The sequence below is a fragment of the Varroa destructor genome, unplaced genomic scaffold (assembly GCF_002443255.2).
Source record: "Varroa destructor unplaced genomic scaffold, Vdes_3.0 BEIS01000001.1, whole genome shotgun sequence".
Taxonomy (NCBI): domain Eukaryota; kingdom Metazoa; phylum Arthropoda; class Arachnida; order Mesostigmata; family Varroidae; genus Varroa; species Varroa destructor.
The window spans coordinates 45,022,694-45,038,525 of NW_019211454.1; the positions used below are offsets into that span (position 1 = coordinate 45,022,694).

General features: G+C 39.9%; 1 protein-coding gene and 1 long non-coding RNA gene across 8 annotated transcripts in view; one reads left to right on the forward strand and one right to left on the reverse strand.

The window, feature by feature from the left end:
• The window catches only part of LOC111242965 (TBC1 domain family member 19), a 33,199-nt gene that overhangs the window by 6,464 nt on the left and 10,903 nt on the right, over window positions 1-15,832 (reverse strand). For 6 of the 7 annotated variants that reach the window (XM_086973992.1, XM_086974021.1, XM_086974002.1 and 3 more), the window contains 7 exons: window positions 14,816-14,897; window positions 13,422-13,501; window positions 13,081-13,155; window positions 12,058-12,118; window positions 8,206-8,266; window positions 7,037-7,130; window positions 6,483-6,599 (listed from right to left, as the gene is read on the reverse strand). In XM_086973992.1, the coding sequence (XP_086830118.1) occupies window positions 6,483-6,599; window positions 7,037-7,130; window positions 8,206-8,266; window positions 12,058-12,118; window positions 13,081-13,155; window positions 13,422-13,501; window positions 14,816-14,897 (570 nt within the window). The remainder of the gene's footprint in view (window positions 1-6,482; window positions 6,600-7,036; window positions 7,131-8,205; window positions 8,267-12,057; window positions 12,119-13,080; window positions 13,156-13,421; window positions 13,502-14,815; window positions 14,898-15,832) is intronic. The other variant, XM_086974022.1, reaches the window with a different exon arrangement.
• Window positions 7,053-13,309, forward strand: LOC111242966 (uncharacterized). Its single transcript, XR_002670242.2, has 5 exons — window positions 7,053-7,190; window positions 7,514-7,584; window positions 10,097-10,127; window positions 12,787-12,895; window positions 13,073-13,309. It is a non-coding gene; the product is annotated as an uncharacterized LOC111242966 (long non-coding RNA).

The following is a 15,832-nucleotide window of genomic DNA, read 5'->3' on the forward strand; positions in this document are numbered from 1 at the left end:
TATATATAATTGTCAATTTAATGCATCAATGCAATAGAAATGCTTCCTCTACAAAATTGTGCTATAGAATTTTATCGTTGACAGTGTTGACGGTTATAAGCGGATCCGGACATCGAGGCTGGATTAGTTTTGTACCAGATGTTGCTAGCACACTAAGTTTTGCTGGTAAATACTTTAGTTTTTTTAAAAGCCCTTGAATGAGAACCACTTAAATCAACAATCAGTGATCATGTCTTTGTCGCTGCCTCGAAAGCCACAGCATTGCGAAATTCATCGAAAATTGATGAAGGCCTTGAACAAGGAAGCTCTAGCCGAAACTATAGTATATCAAACGTTTCTGGGACAATAATAACGGAGACCGGAGTGTTGGAGATCAGCGAGGAGGCAGCCAGGTGTCGGAGCTCGAAGGATAAGGACCAAATGCTACAATCAACAAGGTTTTCCAGGAAAGCAGGGCTTAAAGCTTAAAAACTCCGTAGGCTAAAATTGATATTTCACGTGTAATGAGTACCAGAATTCTAAATATGGAAACTGAGTAAAAAATTATTTCTCCGTGTAGTGGCTTCAGGCTAGCTAGAAATAAGTGATTTTGACGCGAAATTTGCGCAAGTTCAATGATTAAGAAAAAAAAGCACCTGAAGCATACGATCGCTATAGGCAAACGTATCGTTCAATCTTTACCGCCAGCTCGAAAAGAACCAGGCCAGAGAGTGGCAGTGTTGAGTAGGTTCGGACGTACGATATCGGTAATACTCGTAATGGACGTCAGAAACATTTACTACTATGAGATCTTCGCCGAAAGTGAAAAAAATAGGCTCACGGACAATTGGCACGACAGTCGAACGCATGCGGTCCACTTACTCAACGCCAGGCCTCATTGGCAGATACAAATTATTTCCCAGAGTAAGCTATAATTTATTCAACGTTGGCTTCAACCCGCTTATTCCCCTGACGTCTGTCTCTATTACCGAATTTTCCGTGCCCTAAAATCGCCAATGGGTCGGCACGCATGTTCCGCTGTCGATGAAGTTGGAGAAGTCTTGGATAGAGAAACTGCATATGGAAACGGATATGGTAGATATGTAGCTGTTTAGAAGCTCCTAGAGCGGGAGGACAAGTTCGTAATTAAAGGAGAATACCTGTGAGACATATTAGAAAAACGTCGTTTGAGCTGAACCTGTTTGAGGGTTATTCAATCACATTACGCACTGAATTCACCTGATGCAATTTGGAAAACCCGGTGAGTGTTTAACACAGCGCCATAGATCTTCACTTCGAAATCTGGCGTACGATGTAACTGCGTTCAGGTCCAGAAAATGTTTGGCAAATCTGGATGTCACCCATAACGGATTCAGAGTGGCTAGTAGGATTTCAATTGTGAATAAAGTGAGACTGTTATAAGCGCTGGCCATCCGAAGTCACGTACGTACGGCGCATGGTTCAAACAAGATTGTGGGTACACTTTTGTGCTGACCACGTTCGAGTAAACCATGCTAAATATAAGAGCAACGAGGATTAATTGCATGTGCGCTTCATGAAGTGAGCAATCAATATTTTAACTATCATGTTGTATCTCCTGACTCTTCAGAGCCTTGCCAAAGAAGGCCTAACAAAAGCCGATTCTGAGCGGTATGGTGGCTTTTTCCGGTTCCGTTTCTGGCATCACCGAATGCAGGACACTGTTGTGCTGGAAAATCGTTTACCAACTCAGTATTTCCTATCAGCAGGAAGTCCTATAGGAAAAGTGAACTCCACAATAAAGAACAGAGAATTAAGTGTTACATCACAAATCCATTGTTATCATGATAAGGGAGAGATCTACAATGTTAGAATTGTAGTGTATAAAATAAAGCTATATATATATAAGTATATAATAAAGTAATCTTTAAAGCATTTACAAGATTGTTTTCATGTATGTTCTATAGTTAAGTAGATAGTTTAATCCTATGTCTGACGACGCAAGACTGATCATTTATTATTAACACTATAAATAATAATTATGAAGTAGTACTACAGTTCTGCACTGCGCAAGGCGACGGCAGTACTTGCAGTGGACATCTCCAATAAAAAGTGAACTTAACCCCTCACTAACGTGTACACGTATGTCTATATTGAACTGCGCACTATTAGAGTGAACAATAATAAAAGTAATAGGAAAATAAACTTGTCAAGTTTCGCATGTGATTGTATTGAGGCATTGTCTAACAGGCGCATGCGTGCGTGTAAATAGGAACCTATTTTACCTTCCGCCTGGATTCATTACAAAAAAACTGCGCCGTACAGGGTCCTAAATGTCCCCGCAAATGGAGCCTTAGCCAGTCCTTGAATATATTATCGTCTACTTCCGAAATTCAAAGGGCAGCTATAACCTATAATGAATATTACCCAGCAGTTGATAGTTAGCGTTCACGCAGTACAGCGAAGAACGCAGGAGAAATGGTATATCTATACGATTTTTGCGTGCTTGAAACACGAAGAAGTAAGCCGGCTTTTATTAATGTCCAGAATTAGTAACCGTCCCATGTACAGCGTACTGCCATCACCCATGACAATCCTGTCTTGCTTCGAAAGGTTTTATAGCGCACCGCTTGCGCAGTTCTATTCAAAACCACCATATCGCCAAAACAGTTCCTGCCCTTGGGTTGTTGTATCGTATGGAGAGTAAAATAGGTTATCTACAACACGGTAGGCTCATAGAGATTCGAGATTAGGACTGCTACAACAGTTGCAAGCCATAGAGTACGCGGCGCCGATACTTTATCCTGTAATTTACTAAAAGTTCTTACAGTGGTACAGAAACAAATATGTCTTCGGACTACGCGGTGACTTGATAGAACAACCTCCGGTCGAAAACGACAAGGGGTACTTCGAGTCGCATCAACACATAAACATTGAGCTGTTTATGTGAGTAGAGCCAGTTATTTTTAATATTATATTGAGCTTGTCGCTAATTGTGATTATTAAGCTTACTTGTATACAAAACGTACGAATCAATTTACATTTGCTTTGTTGTAAAAAGGAGTCGACAAATTTCGCTTATAAAACGACGTCAAATTTCGCGTCAAGTCAACCTAATTTCATTAAAAGCTAATCAGCCTTAGTAAACCTGTTAGGCTGATTGCCCATCATGGTGGGCCTAATCTGGCAGCGATTTCAGTACGATTGCAATATCTCCTTCGACGCTATTAAGCATAACAGAAAAATGCACCTCAGCTGAAATACGGATTGATACTTACGGACAATGTTAAAGCGTCGTTCTTACAGTTAAGGCCTTGCTTAAGGATTATAGGCAAAATAGCAGTTTCTATCTGTTAGCCCTTATAGGCATTTATTCTTGAAAGGGATTTAAATACGGTAGATGTCGCTACCCATAAACCGTATCGATAAAATCGACTAAACGTATCAGATATTGGTAGAGGTAGTGAAATTGGCGATGTCGATATTCCCTAAAAGTTAAGATTCATTATCCTAGCCTAGATTTCATTAAAAAAATATCTACCTACGCTGCTAAATGAGTGCTAGCTCTAAGGTAGGAAAAGATCGTGCAGTCTCGTAATCAAGCCGTTTAGAAAAACAGTGCTCAATCTAATATGACTTGATATTAACTTAACCCATCTCTAGAACATCAAGGATAACGATTTCGTAATGCAGCTTCTACAAACTCTAATAGGAAAGTAAGAAAAAACTCCAGCCAGTGTACATTTCTTAACTTAATAGGCATGCAGTCTACCATTAAGTGCCTCGCTAGGAATAAGCGCATTGATGATTCGAATTGTTACAGTATGTTATAGTCACAAAGGAACACTCAGGGTATAAACAGTGGTTTTCTTGCGAACTCTTACCTGTACTTCCGAGTAACAAGCAATTTAATGTTATACTGCTACGATTAAGAGCCGTTTGAGCTAGCTTGGAAGGGGTATGTACGTGCTAGACTGGCGCATCTTATCATTTCGTACCGTTCGAAACTTGGTGATTTTGTCACACGCACAGACGAACAAGGACGCTCCAAATAATGGCATATCAGTTCCGCTACGATGCTACACATAAATTCGTCAAGATAGTAAATCAAATCACGACCTCAATAACTACAATAGCGTAAAGGCGAAACCAGCCACGAAGAATTAGGACTATCCCACACTTCTCTGGGCCCTGATCTGAATATCTCACTTAATCTGAAGTGTCAGTGTCACATGCAGTACAATACTCAGTGACATTGAAATCTGTGGTAAATTACAGCGGACGCGTTCCTTTGCTCTAAGCCCCCGTGGCCGATTGCTCAGCGCCATCACCTGTTCGTTACTGTCGTAACTGGCGTTACTGTATGACAATAATAGAAGAGATTGCTATATAAGTACTATAATATGCCACCAATCTCACAGTGAAGCCAAAATTCACGTTCTTCAATTTCATTTTCTCCGCTTGCTTCGCCGCGGAACCTGCAGTATCCTATAACCTGGCTGTCCTTCAAAACGTTGACAAAGTAAAAGTCAAGCAATGAATACATCTAATCTTCTGGATCAATCAGCATGTAATTGGGCCGTGCATGCCGCGCCGATTCGGAAGGGTTATGGCTGCGCAAGCGAAGCGTGTATTGGCAACCCCCGATTACATTTATCACTGCTCAGCGTGACGCTTACCGAGTCAAGCAGCGATATGTATGGCGTACCTGCGACGTAGGTTCTGTTCAAATTCTAAGAAAATATCCATCGTCGCCGCTTGTGTAGCCAATCAGTTGATAGGCACGATTGCGTATATATATTATAACGGTTTCGTTCCAGAAAACAAAGCCACTATCCCTAACGAAGGCGACGTTAGTTGTCACCAAGGCGAGGGCATGCTGAATGCTGAAACTGGTCCGCTGATGGGCCTTAATCAAATGGGCGTCGTCCGGCCCGGCTTTGAACTGTGTATTTCAAAGGTCAGTAGCAGCGTACACGGCCTATCTTGCGATATCTATCACGATGGGAGTAGAGGACATTCGTAACTGGAGTGGTCTCATTTCGAGGGCGGAGCTGGACTCGGAGCCGACTAGTGACAGTGGAAGGAGGGTGGTGCAGGAACTGCCGTGATGTGAAATTTTTAGCGTAAGGGGATCCTTATGGGAAAAAAGAGAAATGGGGACTCAGGGGGAGCATGCGAGGAAATCAAAAATATCGTGCTGCTTTAATAATGCTTTTGTTGTATAAAAAAAAAAAAAGGCAATCCCTACTGCTTTCCCTGCCTGGTACCTGTACCGTTTATGTTAATCATTGTTAAACGCTTATGAGTGACGAAATGACGTTTAGCATATACGTACGCTCAAAGTCGTACTAAGGCAGGAAACGAGTGGACCGGGTACTTAACTAACCGAGCGACACCATAGCGTCTTATGGTGTTCATACGCCAACGCAGTTCCAAGTTGACTTAATTAATGTTACCTCATCAAAGCCCTACGTTGGCAACGACGCGTTGTGGTGAGAAATCTTGTGCAGTCCACTTGAATCCAGCCCTTTAAAATGACGAGTCCCTCTTTTGGCTGACAATGTTTGTAGCCCTATAAAATAAATCACTGCTTTCTAATTCACTAAATTTTATTTAATAACGTTTCTATGAAAATATAGATGAACAGACTATTGTGTCGGTGAAAAGTCACATTTGGTGGCCGAATAACCAATTTACCTGCTAAACAGTTCTGGCAGTAATGTTTTGGGCGCGCGTGTTGACGCGTAACGTTTGGCCGGGCGATTGTAGCGTTGAAAAAGATCAAACAACGAAGTATCTTTAGAATTATCCATTTATACAGATTATCGAATTGTGAATCGATACTGCTCTATTGCTGTATGTCCGATGAGTGGCTTGTTTAAATAAGCATGCGAGTTTCGTGCTACATTTCACTCCAGGACTGGTCTCAGCGGTATGTTCCTATCATTACAATATGCTACATATGTAGGATAAATATTCATGTCTGATACACGCTGATCGTTCAGGTATATCGCAAACCAGTCATACTAATATCAATATAATACTGAATGCTACCCTCTGTGTCCACTCTGGGTCAGCAAGAATCAGCAAGCCCAGCTGCGTCGTTGTGTTTAATGGCTTGAAATGCCGCTGTGTGAAAATATCCACAAGGGAACATTTTCCCATTAACTAAATTCTACTTAGCTAGATTGGATTTGCGTTCTCGGTGAAAGCGGTTAATATAACATACACAAATCAATGTATGCACATACATACAGTGTACGCTTTTAACATTTCATTCAATCGAAGCATGCAAGAACGTTTTACTCATAGATTCTCTATGTGATTTTATAACAATAAAATTAATCGTCCTATGGGTACTCGTCTCCATGATAGGTTAGTGCGGAACACGTCGTGGCCTAGATTCGAACCCGGGCATCGACAAACAGACAGACAGACTTGCTTTCGTGCTGAGAGCCAGCTGTCTGAGGAATGCCTAACAGCGATGCCGGACGTAAAATTCGAAATATAGAGGCACTTACGTCCGCCGAGCTCGAGAGTCCAAGAACAAGACTCCATAAGCGCAGTCTGTTTTCGTTACTGCATCCCCGTGTCTGTAGCAGTTTACGAACTCGTCCATGATCGCAACTCGTTAACACCTAGGCACCGTATCGTCATGCAAATGGCAATCACAACAGTAATATAGAAAACATAGTCAGATAGATTCTGTTATTCCACGCGTGCACGCACACGTAAAGCAACCGTTTTATGGGGAGTTGCCCATACATTTCGTCACAGACCACTCGAATAATGTGGTTTACGCTCAAAGTATTTATACACGATATTAATGTAACTATTAGTTAGTCCTTTTAAAGTAAACCCCATTACTTGCCTTCCTCAAGGTAATGGCAGTGCCTTTGATTTGAAGTAGCTTTAAACGTTTCTCACCCGTCCGATTAACAGAAGCGGCTGTAGCTTTGCTACGTCGTAGCGGCCCGACAAAATCGTGGTCAAGCAAAGCGTTCTTTTGGCATTGTTTATTACGGCAGTGTAATAATATATACAGAGTTTGAATTATTTCGAATCATGGTCTCACCTGTTCCTCGGTTTCGTCCGATGTCGCCGCACCTAAAAGGGGTTGAAAGTACTCGAGCAATTCGTTGAGGTTGAGACTCGGACGCTGTTTTTGCCTGCAGAAGATAACAGTAGATGATTAGCTATGACGTCAAGTCGCACCCAAATATAAGCTGGTAAGTAGTAAAAATGGCCGAGATTAATATATATATGATAAAAACGTAAGTATTAGTTTCGACATGTATATTTAGTAACTAAATAGAATTGCTATAGCATGCTATTATATGAGCTCTAAACCACTTGTACCGCCAGTGAGGTTTTTTTTTCATAATTTATTAATTGTTACTTCGACGGAATATTTGACATTTGCAAAGAGTTATGGTACCCCGTAAAGCATGGAAATATAAATGAGCTTCATTTTAGTCTACTTCGCAGAGGATAATACAAAATAAATTCTTAACTGGAACTACTGAAAGATTCTCAAAACCTTTTCCCGCAGCCTATTTAAGCGCCCCGTCCGTCCGGCCGGCCGGCGATACTCCCCGTCGCACTCTCATTAGAACAAGTACGGTAAGTGAACTTCATCAAAGGCTGTTTTTGAGGCTTTTCCATGGGCTATGCTTCATTCACATAGTGGGCCGCACTTATCAACGTAACTTCCAAGGCAAGTCACGCGTTGTAATAACTGGTGAAGCTATATTTCGGCCGGGACTTCGTCCAGCCAATAATACTCAATTGAAACTGAAGCCATTTCCACTGAACGAACGATACTAACTATTGACTCTGGGAGAAGCACATTTTTTTGCACTAATTTTTTTCAATCAATCAATCAAAATTTTTAAAAAAAGTAAAAAATTTCAATCAAAACGGGTTTCGGGCGAAGACTAGGAGATCATGGAATCATATTTGAATTTATTATACTACGACTGAGAAATGAGACGAGATTCACTGTTGGGCAATGGGATTACACGATAGACTAATAGAGAAATAGAATATTCAAAATTGTTGCGTCGCCCTTTCCATTTTCTCATACGCGATGTAGTTTATATTTATAAGGCATTCTTAAGAGTCGAACCTCACAATGGGTCGAGATGGATGTAGCGCAAAAAATTGCGCCAAACTACAGTTGACTTTAACTAAGAATTTGTTCATTAGCTATTATGACCATTGATAGGTATATTAATGACTTACAAAGGTTTGATGAGAGGTCGCAGTTCTTCAGCTGAGATAAAGTGGCCTATGGAGTTGATATCTGGAAAACAACCAAATTTGGACTTGATTACAAATAATGCTATAATCAGTCTGTTTGAGATATAAATTGCAAAACCCACCGACGACAGTGTTAGGTTCACCTAAAGCTTTGAATTTTTCTTTTTTAGTTAATCCTAATTAAATTAATTAGCTACGATCAACTCGTTATTAAGCCTTTGCGTCGACTACTGCTACACCGTTTTCGGCATTTGTAAGCCTTCTGGGATGAACCCCTGTCTTGGCGTTTCCTTTCAAACGTTCTGAAAAGGCCCATATCTCTTCTAAATTAAGTTTAACTAACAAATGGGTTGCTATTTGCATTATACAGTTTGCATTCGAATCTACCATGTACTACAGAGGGAATAATACCACCGACCAAAACATACCTAGATTTATTAGCTTGGTATTAAATAAGAATTTCGCGTTAGTATACAACTAGACAGCGATGTTTTTTCATGGCCAGTTTGGTAAAATCCCAAAAACATCGAGTAGGTAATTTATATACGAAAGGTATAGAACGATCTCGATAAATTCAGGGTAGGATTCAAATAACTTTAGTATTGACAAACAAAGACAAATTATAGAGGAATCTATAATAACAATTTGGCGACAACAGCCCCAATCCCATACTTATGCCTAGCTATAAAAGACAGAGGTACAATAATAACAACAGTAAAGTTTATTTGTGAAAGTAAAGGACTGATTGTCTAATGGATCCAATGGCTCTATCATGAAGACATAGAAGAATAATATTTGTATATCTATATATACATACAACTATACAATATACTACTACTTCTGATTAGCTCAAAGCAATGCAGTTTAATACAGTGGCCGGTTCGCAAAACGACTGTTAACTAGTAAAACAACTACAGAGACAGATTTCGGCAGTTCGCGATGCACCAGCCTCCCAGGATATACACGTGGCTGGCGCTCTAAGAGCTGAAAGTATGACATTGTATGGCCTTTTCTTCTCGTCGTTAAGTATTCACCCAAAGCAAATTGTGGTTAGCTGTTTTTTGTTGTTTGTTTGTTTGTTTGTTTACTGCCAGCTACGGATATGAGCGTTACTCTGCATAAAGAATTACCTTAGTGATTGAGTAACTGTAACGTTACCTAGATAAACCCCCAAAGTTTAACGTCCGCTATAGCCGTCAACCATTAGCTTCAGATGGCGGCATCTCAGCACAAGAAGAACGATGGGTTTCCTCTGATCGTCTCGCTTGTTGCAATCTGGTTGACTAATCGTGCGAAATTTGAACGCCTGAGATAATCTGTTCTTTCTTATACCTTTTCCTTCTATTACTATATTGTTATTCATTGTCGTTGCTTCAAACTCACCTTTTTTTGCACCTATACAAAAATCATCAAAAGGCCGAATAGTCCAATATGCTCTGGTACCTTTTTACTTATAATTTATTATTATTATTATTAATCAGTTAATTAATAAAATAAATTAATTAATCAGCAAATCTTGCTCTAATAAGCTGGAATATTTAGTCATACTCTTTCTTAGGTGCACTCAAGGTCCGAAGCGATTTTACTGGATTATCTAACAGTACGTAGGATTTTGGGTGCCTGAATACACGGCTCAGTCATTCTAAGGTTCAAGGCGAGCCATGTAAACGCCTGTCCTGCGAACATCGAATTTAGCGACCGCTTATTTTCGCCACTCAATACATACACCCATCTCGCATGCTTTAAACATGGAAATGTATTTACCTACAAGTCTTTTATCGCAGCATTTTCAAGAGCTTTTTTTTCTTATTGTCTATTATATATATATATATATATATATATATATTTTTTTTTTTTTTTTTTTTGAATATAGGGTGGAAGTGCGGTCATGGTAATAGAAAGAGGTAAGTCTTGACGAGAGCCACATTGTGAATGGCATATTTATTAAGCCAGGTCATGTAAACGGCATTTTTAGATGCTATAGCGTTCATATCAAAGGAAGTAAACTTGATCGTCATGAACATCGATCGAAATTGTAAGCCTCATAAGTTTGTAGAAATTGCACAACGTTCGCCCTACCAGTGGGGGGCCAGTCAGCATGTATGACAGGGCATTCCAGCGTTTGTCAATATATAACGAGGCGTTCGTTATTAACAGGGAAATTCGTGCAAATAAAAGCACGTTTGGCTAATGTAATGGTGAGCCAATAGCATATTAACTATGTGCCCGTTTGTCAGACTGTGCCATTGCTACCTTCCTTAGAAAGCATCTAGTCATGCAAACTTTAAGGAATAACTTAATCTTAATAATTTAATCTTGATAAACGTCGCCCGAATGCCCGCTATTGGCCAACACAAATATCAGATAGACATACAAAACGCGTCGATAAGCTAGGTAGGCAAACTACGGTATATAATTTAATTCATCCTTAGTAATATTTTAAAGCAAGACGTCAATTACGCGTAGGAATTGTATCTACCTTGCACAATGCGCAGACCGGAGGCATGTTTGCGTAGTATAGTAAAAACGGCTGTTTTGCTAGTCGCACTACTATTGTAACGCGCATTAAAAAGGGATTCCCGCCCTTTCCTGTGCCCCCAGGCGCCGTCGAACACGAAACGCATAAGCAAATTCGTTTTATCGATAGACGATATGATCATATACAGATCAATGTTAGTAGACGCCTACCTGATCAAAATAGTACGCGTGTCAACGACAGAAACTCCAATATAACTTAAAGCATAGTAAAATTACTTATGATATTGAACTTTCTGAGGAAACTGATTTGTTGGTTCTAATCAATGGGTAGAGTAATACATTTCGGTTAAGAGCCCGTACAAACAGGATTGAAAGCGGATACCCGCTGATGTACTTCCTTTCAGGGACATCATGGTACTCGCAAGATACAGCACTTTAAATAAGAATAAGGATAATTTCTTTTCTTACGGCAATATATATTAAATACCGTTTACTAGTAGACCATCGGATGGTGTCAATATTCTCATTGACCTAGTGACACCCTTTGAGAAGAGGGCATACGATAGCCGTCTTGTGTGGCTGTTCGTTTGTGTCAGGAGACAAAACTTTTAAAGTCCAAGCTTAAATTGTGGTTTGTTTTAAAATCGTAACTTGCAGTTACTGAGCTGGTTCCTAAGCCCTCACGGTTGGCGAATCTAGTTAAAAAAAACTGGCCGAAAAACTGGTTCCAAATCAATTTTCGCAATCCTCTCAACAGTTGCTATTCTGTTCTACCGGACGTAGCCTTAAACTTGCAAAGGGGTTGATGTCGAAGTGGTGAGATGAATCTGTTACTTCCCGAAATCTATTCGTATTAATAAGGCCAAAAAATATAGGAATGGTCGCGCCAAATAAAATTCAAACTATGTTCCTTATTTCCCATTTCTCAAATCTGAAGAAGAAGAAAAATAGGATTCCCATAAGCTCGAGCCATCATATTTCATGGGTGTCAACTTTAACTTCGCTATCATTAGCTGCAACACATGATGTTTTCAACTATTCTCTACGCCTGAGACTCTCACCTGCCTAAGAAGTAGTCAATAGAAACAAAAATCAGTGAGTTAACATTCCTATCCGACATCGGCCATCTAAAGCAACGCTTAGCGACAGTACCGGACGTAAAACTCGAAACATCTATTTTAGTATTCCCACTTGACACTAAGGGCGAAATCAGAATGATAGAAATTCAAATAAATACATTTGTCTATGAAACAGTATTGTTATCTTCTGATTTACACTCCGATTTACAAATTAAGGTTAAAAATGACAACTTCATTTGAACTATGTTGTTAGTTAATATGAAAGCATTTAACTTACCAAGTTCGCAGTGTTTATCCCACAGTGCGAGGATACTGTACTTCTCAACAGAATTTTCCCGCTGAAAAAAGCCAAAGCCAGAATTTAATGAAAAGATCATGCAACGCCCCTTTCAATAGTTGCGTCGCGCTTAAGTATTCCATTCTTCCCGTAAGAGATACAGAGATCTTTGTACACTTAATTAAATGTCTACACTTTAGCAGTGTATGGCCATTTAATTAATGTGCCTATATGCACATAATGCATTTAAATGATTGATTCAACCATTGATTAAATAAAAGTTGATCGATCGATCGATCGATCACTTTTGTCGCGGTGCGGCTTGTCTACCGCGATTTTTGCCGGCGATGTCTACCGATTTCATCACTCAGAAAGTCGATGATTGGGTGCCAGTGCTCAAGCGTATCGTGTTCAGCCATTTACAGTCGCTGTTTTTAATGAACGAATCGAGTGCGATGTGTCACGTTTGCTTCTGCCATCTGGTTTATGCGCAAATGTTACTCAGGTCTTAACTATAAAGGCCCGTAAAATCGTCGATGGGCACACATGGGGGCAACAACACAAATTTTCTAATATGTATTTTAGGGCGTTGTCAGTTAAGAATTGGAACTACTGTCATTGTATTGGAAGCTAGCTGAATCGATATTTCGACTTTTTTTCTTGCTCGCTTTGTTGTCCCAGTCAGCATTTGTGTAACGTTCTCGGTTTTTCTAATTCCACGTTTCCTAGGACGCGTAAAAACGTTTCGCTTAGTTAAAAGGCTGGCAGATTTCGGGTTCCGAACGTAGTGCTGGATGTATCGCGGCTGGATTCGACGCCAGCATTAGACTACTATATGGTAAGGCTCCGCGCCAAAGTCGGACCAAGTCTGCTTTGAAACGTCTCGTAAACAAAAGAAACTGAAAATTTCCTCCTGGCTTGGGGTTCGGAAAGAGGTCTCATGGAGAAACGCATTAATAATTACACCAACGTAATTTAATAGAAATCAGTAATTTAACTATGGATGCATTTTAAGGTACTTACTACTCGAGTTGTTGGGTAATCAAGGACGTCGCTAAGAACCTGTAGTCGTTCCTTCATTGTCTCCACCCATTTTGCCTAGAACCCACACCGATAATTCTGATGTATACCATAAATTAAGACAACCGTATACTACAAATCAATGAAAAATATTAGCAGAATAAAAAAGTATAACTAAAGTGTTAGAAAACATTTGACCCGTTTAAAATATAGCCATTACAAGTTGTCGAGGCCGGACAACCATAGCGCAAGTTCAAAACACCTTAAAGTTCAGCGTAAAGACGATTATGCTTATGTAACCTTAGATTTCGTACAGGGCAATTCAGTAGTTCGTGGCGCCTTACCTGCGCCTCGACGTACATGGGGCATTCATCTTTTTTGATTTCTGTGTGCACCATTTCATTATTGAGCCGTTCTTTATATTCTGAAAATTTAAGAAAAAATTAACAGTAAGCAAGTGGTCAAAAATACATGGAGGCATTTAAACATAATGCTTGCTTAGTGAAGTATAACAAAGAAAGCAAGCAATAGGCTTGTCTGAAACAACGCGGGTAAACTTTCCTATACACTAGCTGGTACATTTACGCCTGCCGTTAGAGACGTCGGAACACTGATTTGATCATTAATACGCGCCTTTGTTTACGCTATAACGTAGAACGGCAAGGCCAATGGAATCAGCCACGTTGATCCTGTGAACTCTTATTTGACTCATCAAATTTCCAGGTTGTGGAAGATATGATACTTGGTTTGCGATGTACGCCTGACAGACCATTACAAGCATGTTGTTCTCTAATAAATTAAGATAGGCTTCTCTAACAAATTATGATCGCACGTGTAGGCATAACAATGTACGCAGGAAAATAGACTGAGTCTGGTAGTAAAATGGATGGTAAGAAAGAGCAGATGACTGGTAAGATTTCAACGGCGACGCGTTTAATTTGGCCTGACTCTAGATATTAGACAGAATCTTTTGTTTTTAACCTCTTGAAATTGTATTAAGGTATATGCGCAAACTGTACAGATCTATGGCCGCAATTTATGGAGACAACTTGTTTCACGTGATCAACAAAGTCCGATCCTCTTTAGGGCAGCTTCACCCCCACCCCACCCCCCCCTAGTTAGTGCAACTGACCCATGTACGTTTTAATGGGAATCTTTTTGAGCGAAAGATCATGCGTTTGGTCCAGTCTTTTACAACGTCCGTATTTGCTCGGTGACCTTGATTCTATGTAAGTGATCATTCATTATTGGAGACCTTGTCACTAGGTAAATGTCGAGTATGTACGCACAAAAATGGGTTACCGATTAATTGGTTTTCGTTAGTGGGTCCCTCCAAAACGCTGACAGTAGCAACTTAAGTTTAAACGCCCTGTAATGTTCCAGCAATACTATACTGCAAGCTAACTTTTGCGTCAGTTCAACGAAAACGCTCTAACAGTTCAATAACAACGATCTGTTTCGATTTTTTCATTAATTCAGAACATACGTAAATTGTCGATATGCTCTCTCCAACTTCTTTATCCTTGAATCGCAGGAAAAAATCAACTTGTAGAGCTTAATCCTCAAGTATTCTCACGGAAATAAAGCAAACTTTAAGTTACTTGCAATTCTTTAAATTGAATGGTGACTGTGGATTGATATATCATCATTGACAACTATAGCACTGAAACCATTCATTTTTATAATAGCTAGATAGATAGAAATAAATAGATAACACAAGAGGTGGCAGGGCACTTACTCATCCGTTCGATGTGCCGCTGGAATAGTTGTTGTAGATAGTCATGGTTGAGGTTCTCCGTTGGCGTCGTATTTAGCGTATTCTGCCACAGTCAAATGAAAATTATACAGGATGTATTTCTGATCGATAAAAATGTCAACCTTATGTCTCCGGTGTACCTATTAATGCTACACGTTTTGTGCTGATCTCATCTAGAAATTAACAGTGAGAATCAGTAGAAGAATACTATCTCTCTATAATATATTAGTGTACTTCTAGAGCTCAAAATTCGTCCAGCATAACCATACGTAGCCAGGTTGTAAGAGCCAGCATTATAGCGTAAGAGCAGATGATGATACAAATTCAAGAGGATATGTCGATTTTTAAAGAAAAATCATAACCGAACTGGAAACACATACAGATAAATGTACACACTGACTAGGAAATGGAACAAACGCATCATGAATAGGAAGCGAAAGTGTTGGGCACTGGGCACTTTCTGCTTGTGAGCGTATTAGTCTAGGGTAGGACATCAAGGCACATAGAAAAGACCGTCAGATGGTAACGGACAACATCTATTCCAAACCTTTCTGACGTATATATATATATACGGTACGATATAAATATTACATATATATGTATTTATCGCCACTATTCTCTCCGTACGTTAGCACTCGAGCAAAATCTCAAACGAATCTTCTCCCATGATCTGATCGACTGTTTTCAGCTGTGGTCCACCATTGTCGTGCAGAAGGGTGGTTTTTTTCTCTTGCCGATCAGATCTTTTCTACTGGGAAACTCCGTGCAGTCGATACGACTGTACCATACACAAATTCTTGTCGACTCCTCGTTGTTCTCAAACATTCTCCAGTGGATGCAAATTGTTTTTTTTTTTTGTTTCAGATTCAGGTCTAACTTCACTTTGGAATAAAAAGAAGCTCACGAAGCCACTCGCTGCTTTCTATGACGTAGGGGTATCATCTCTAAGAATTTTGTCGCTGCGGTCGCCTGGTGTTAAGTAGTAGGCGAAATGTCTTC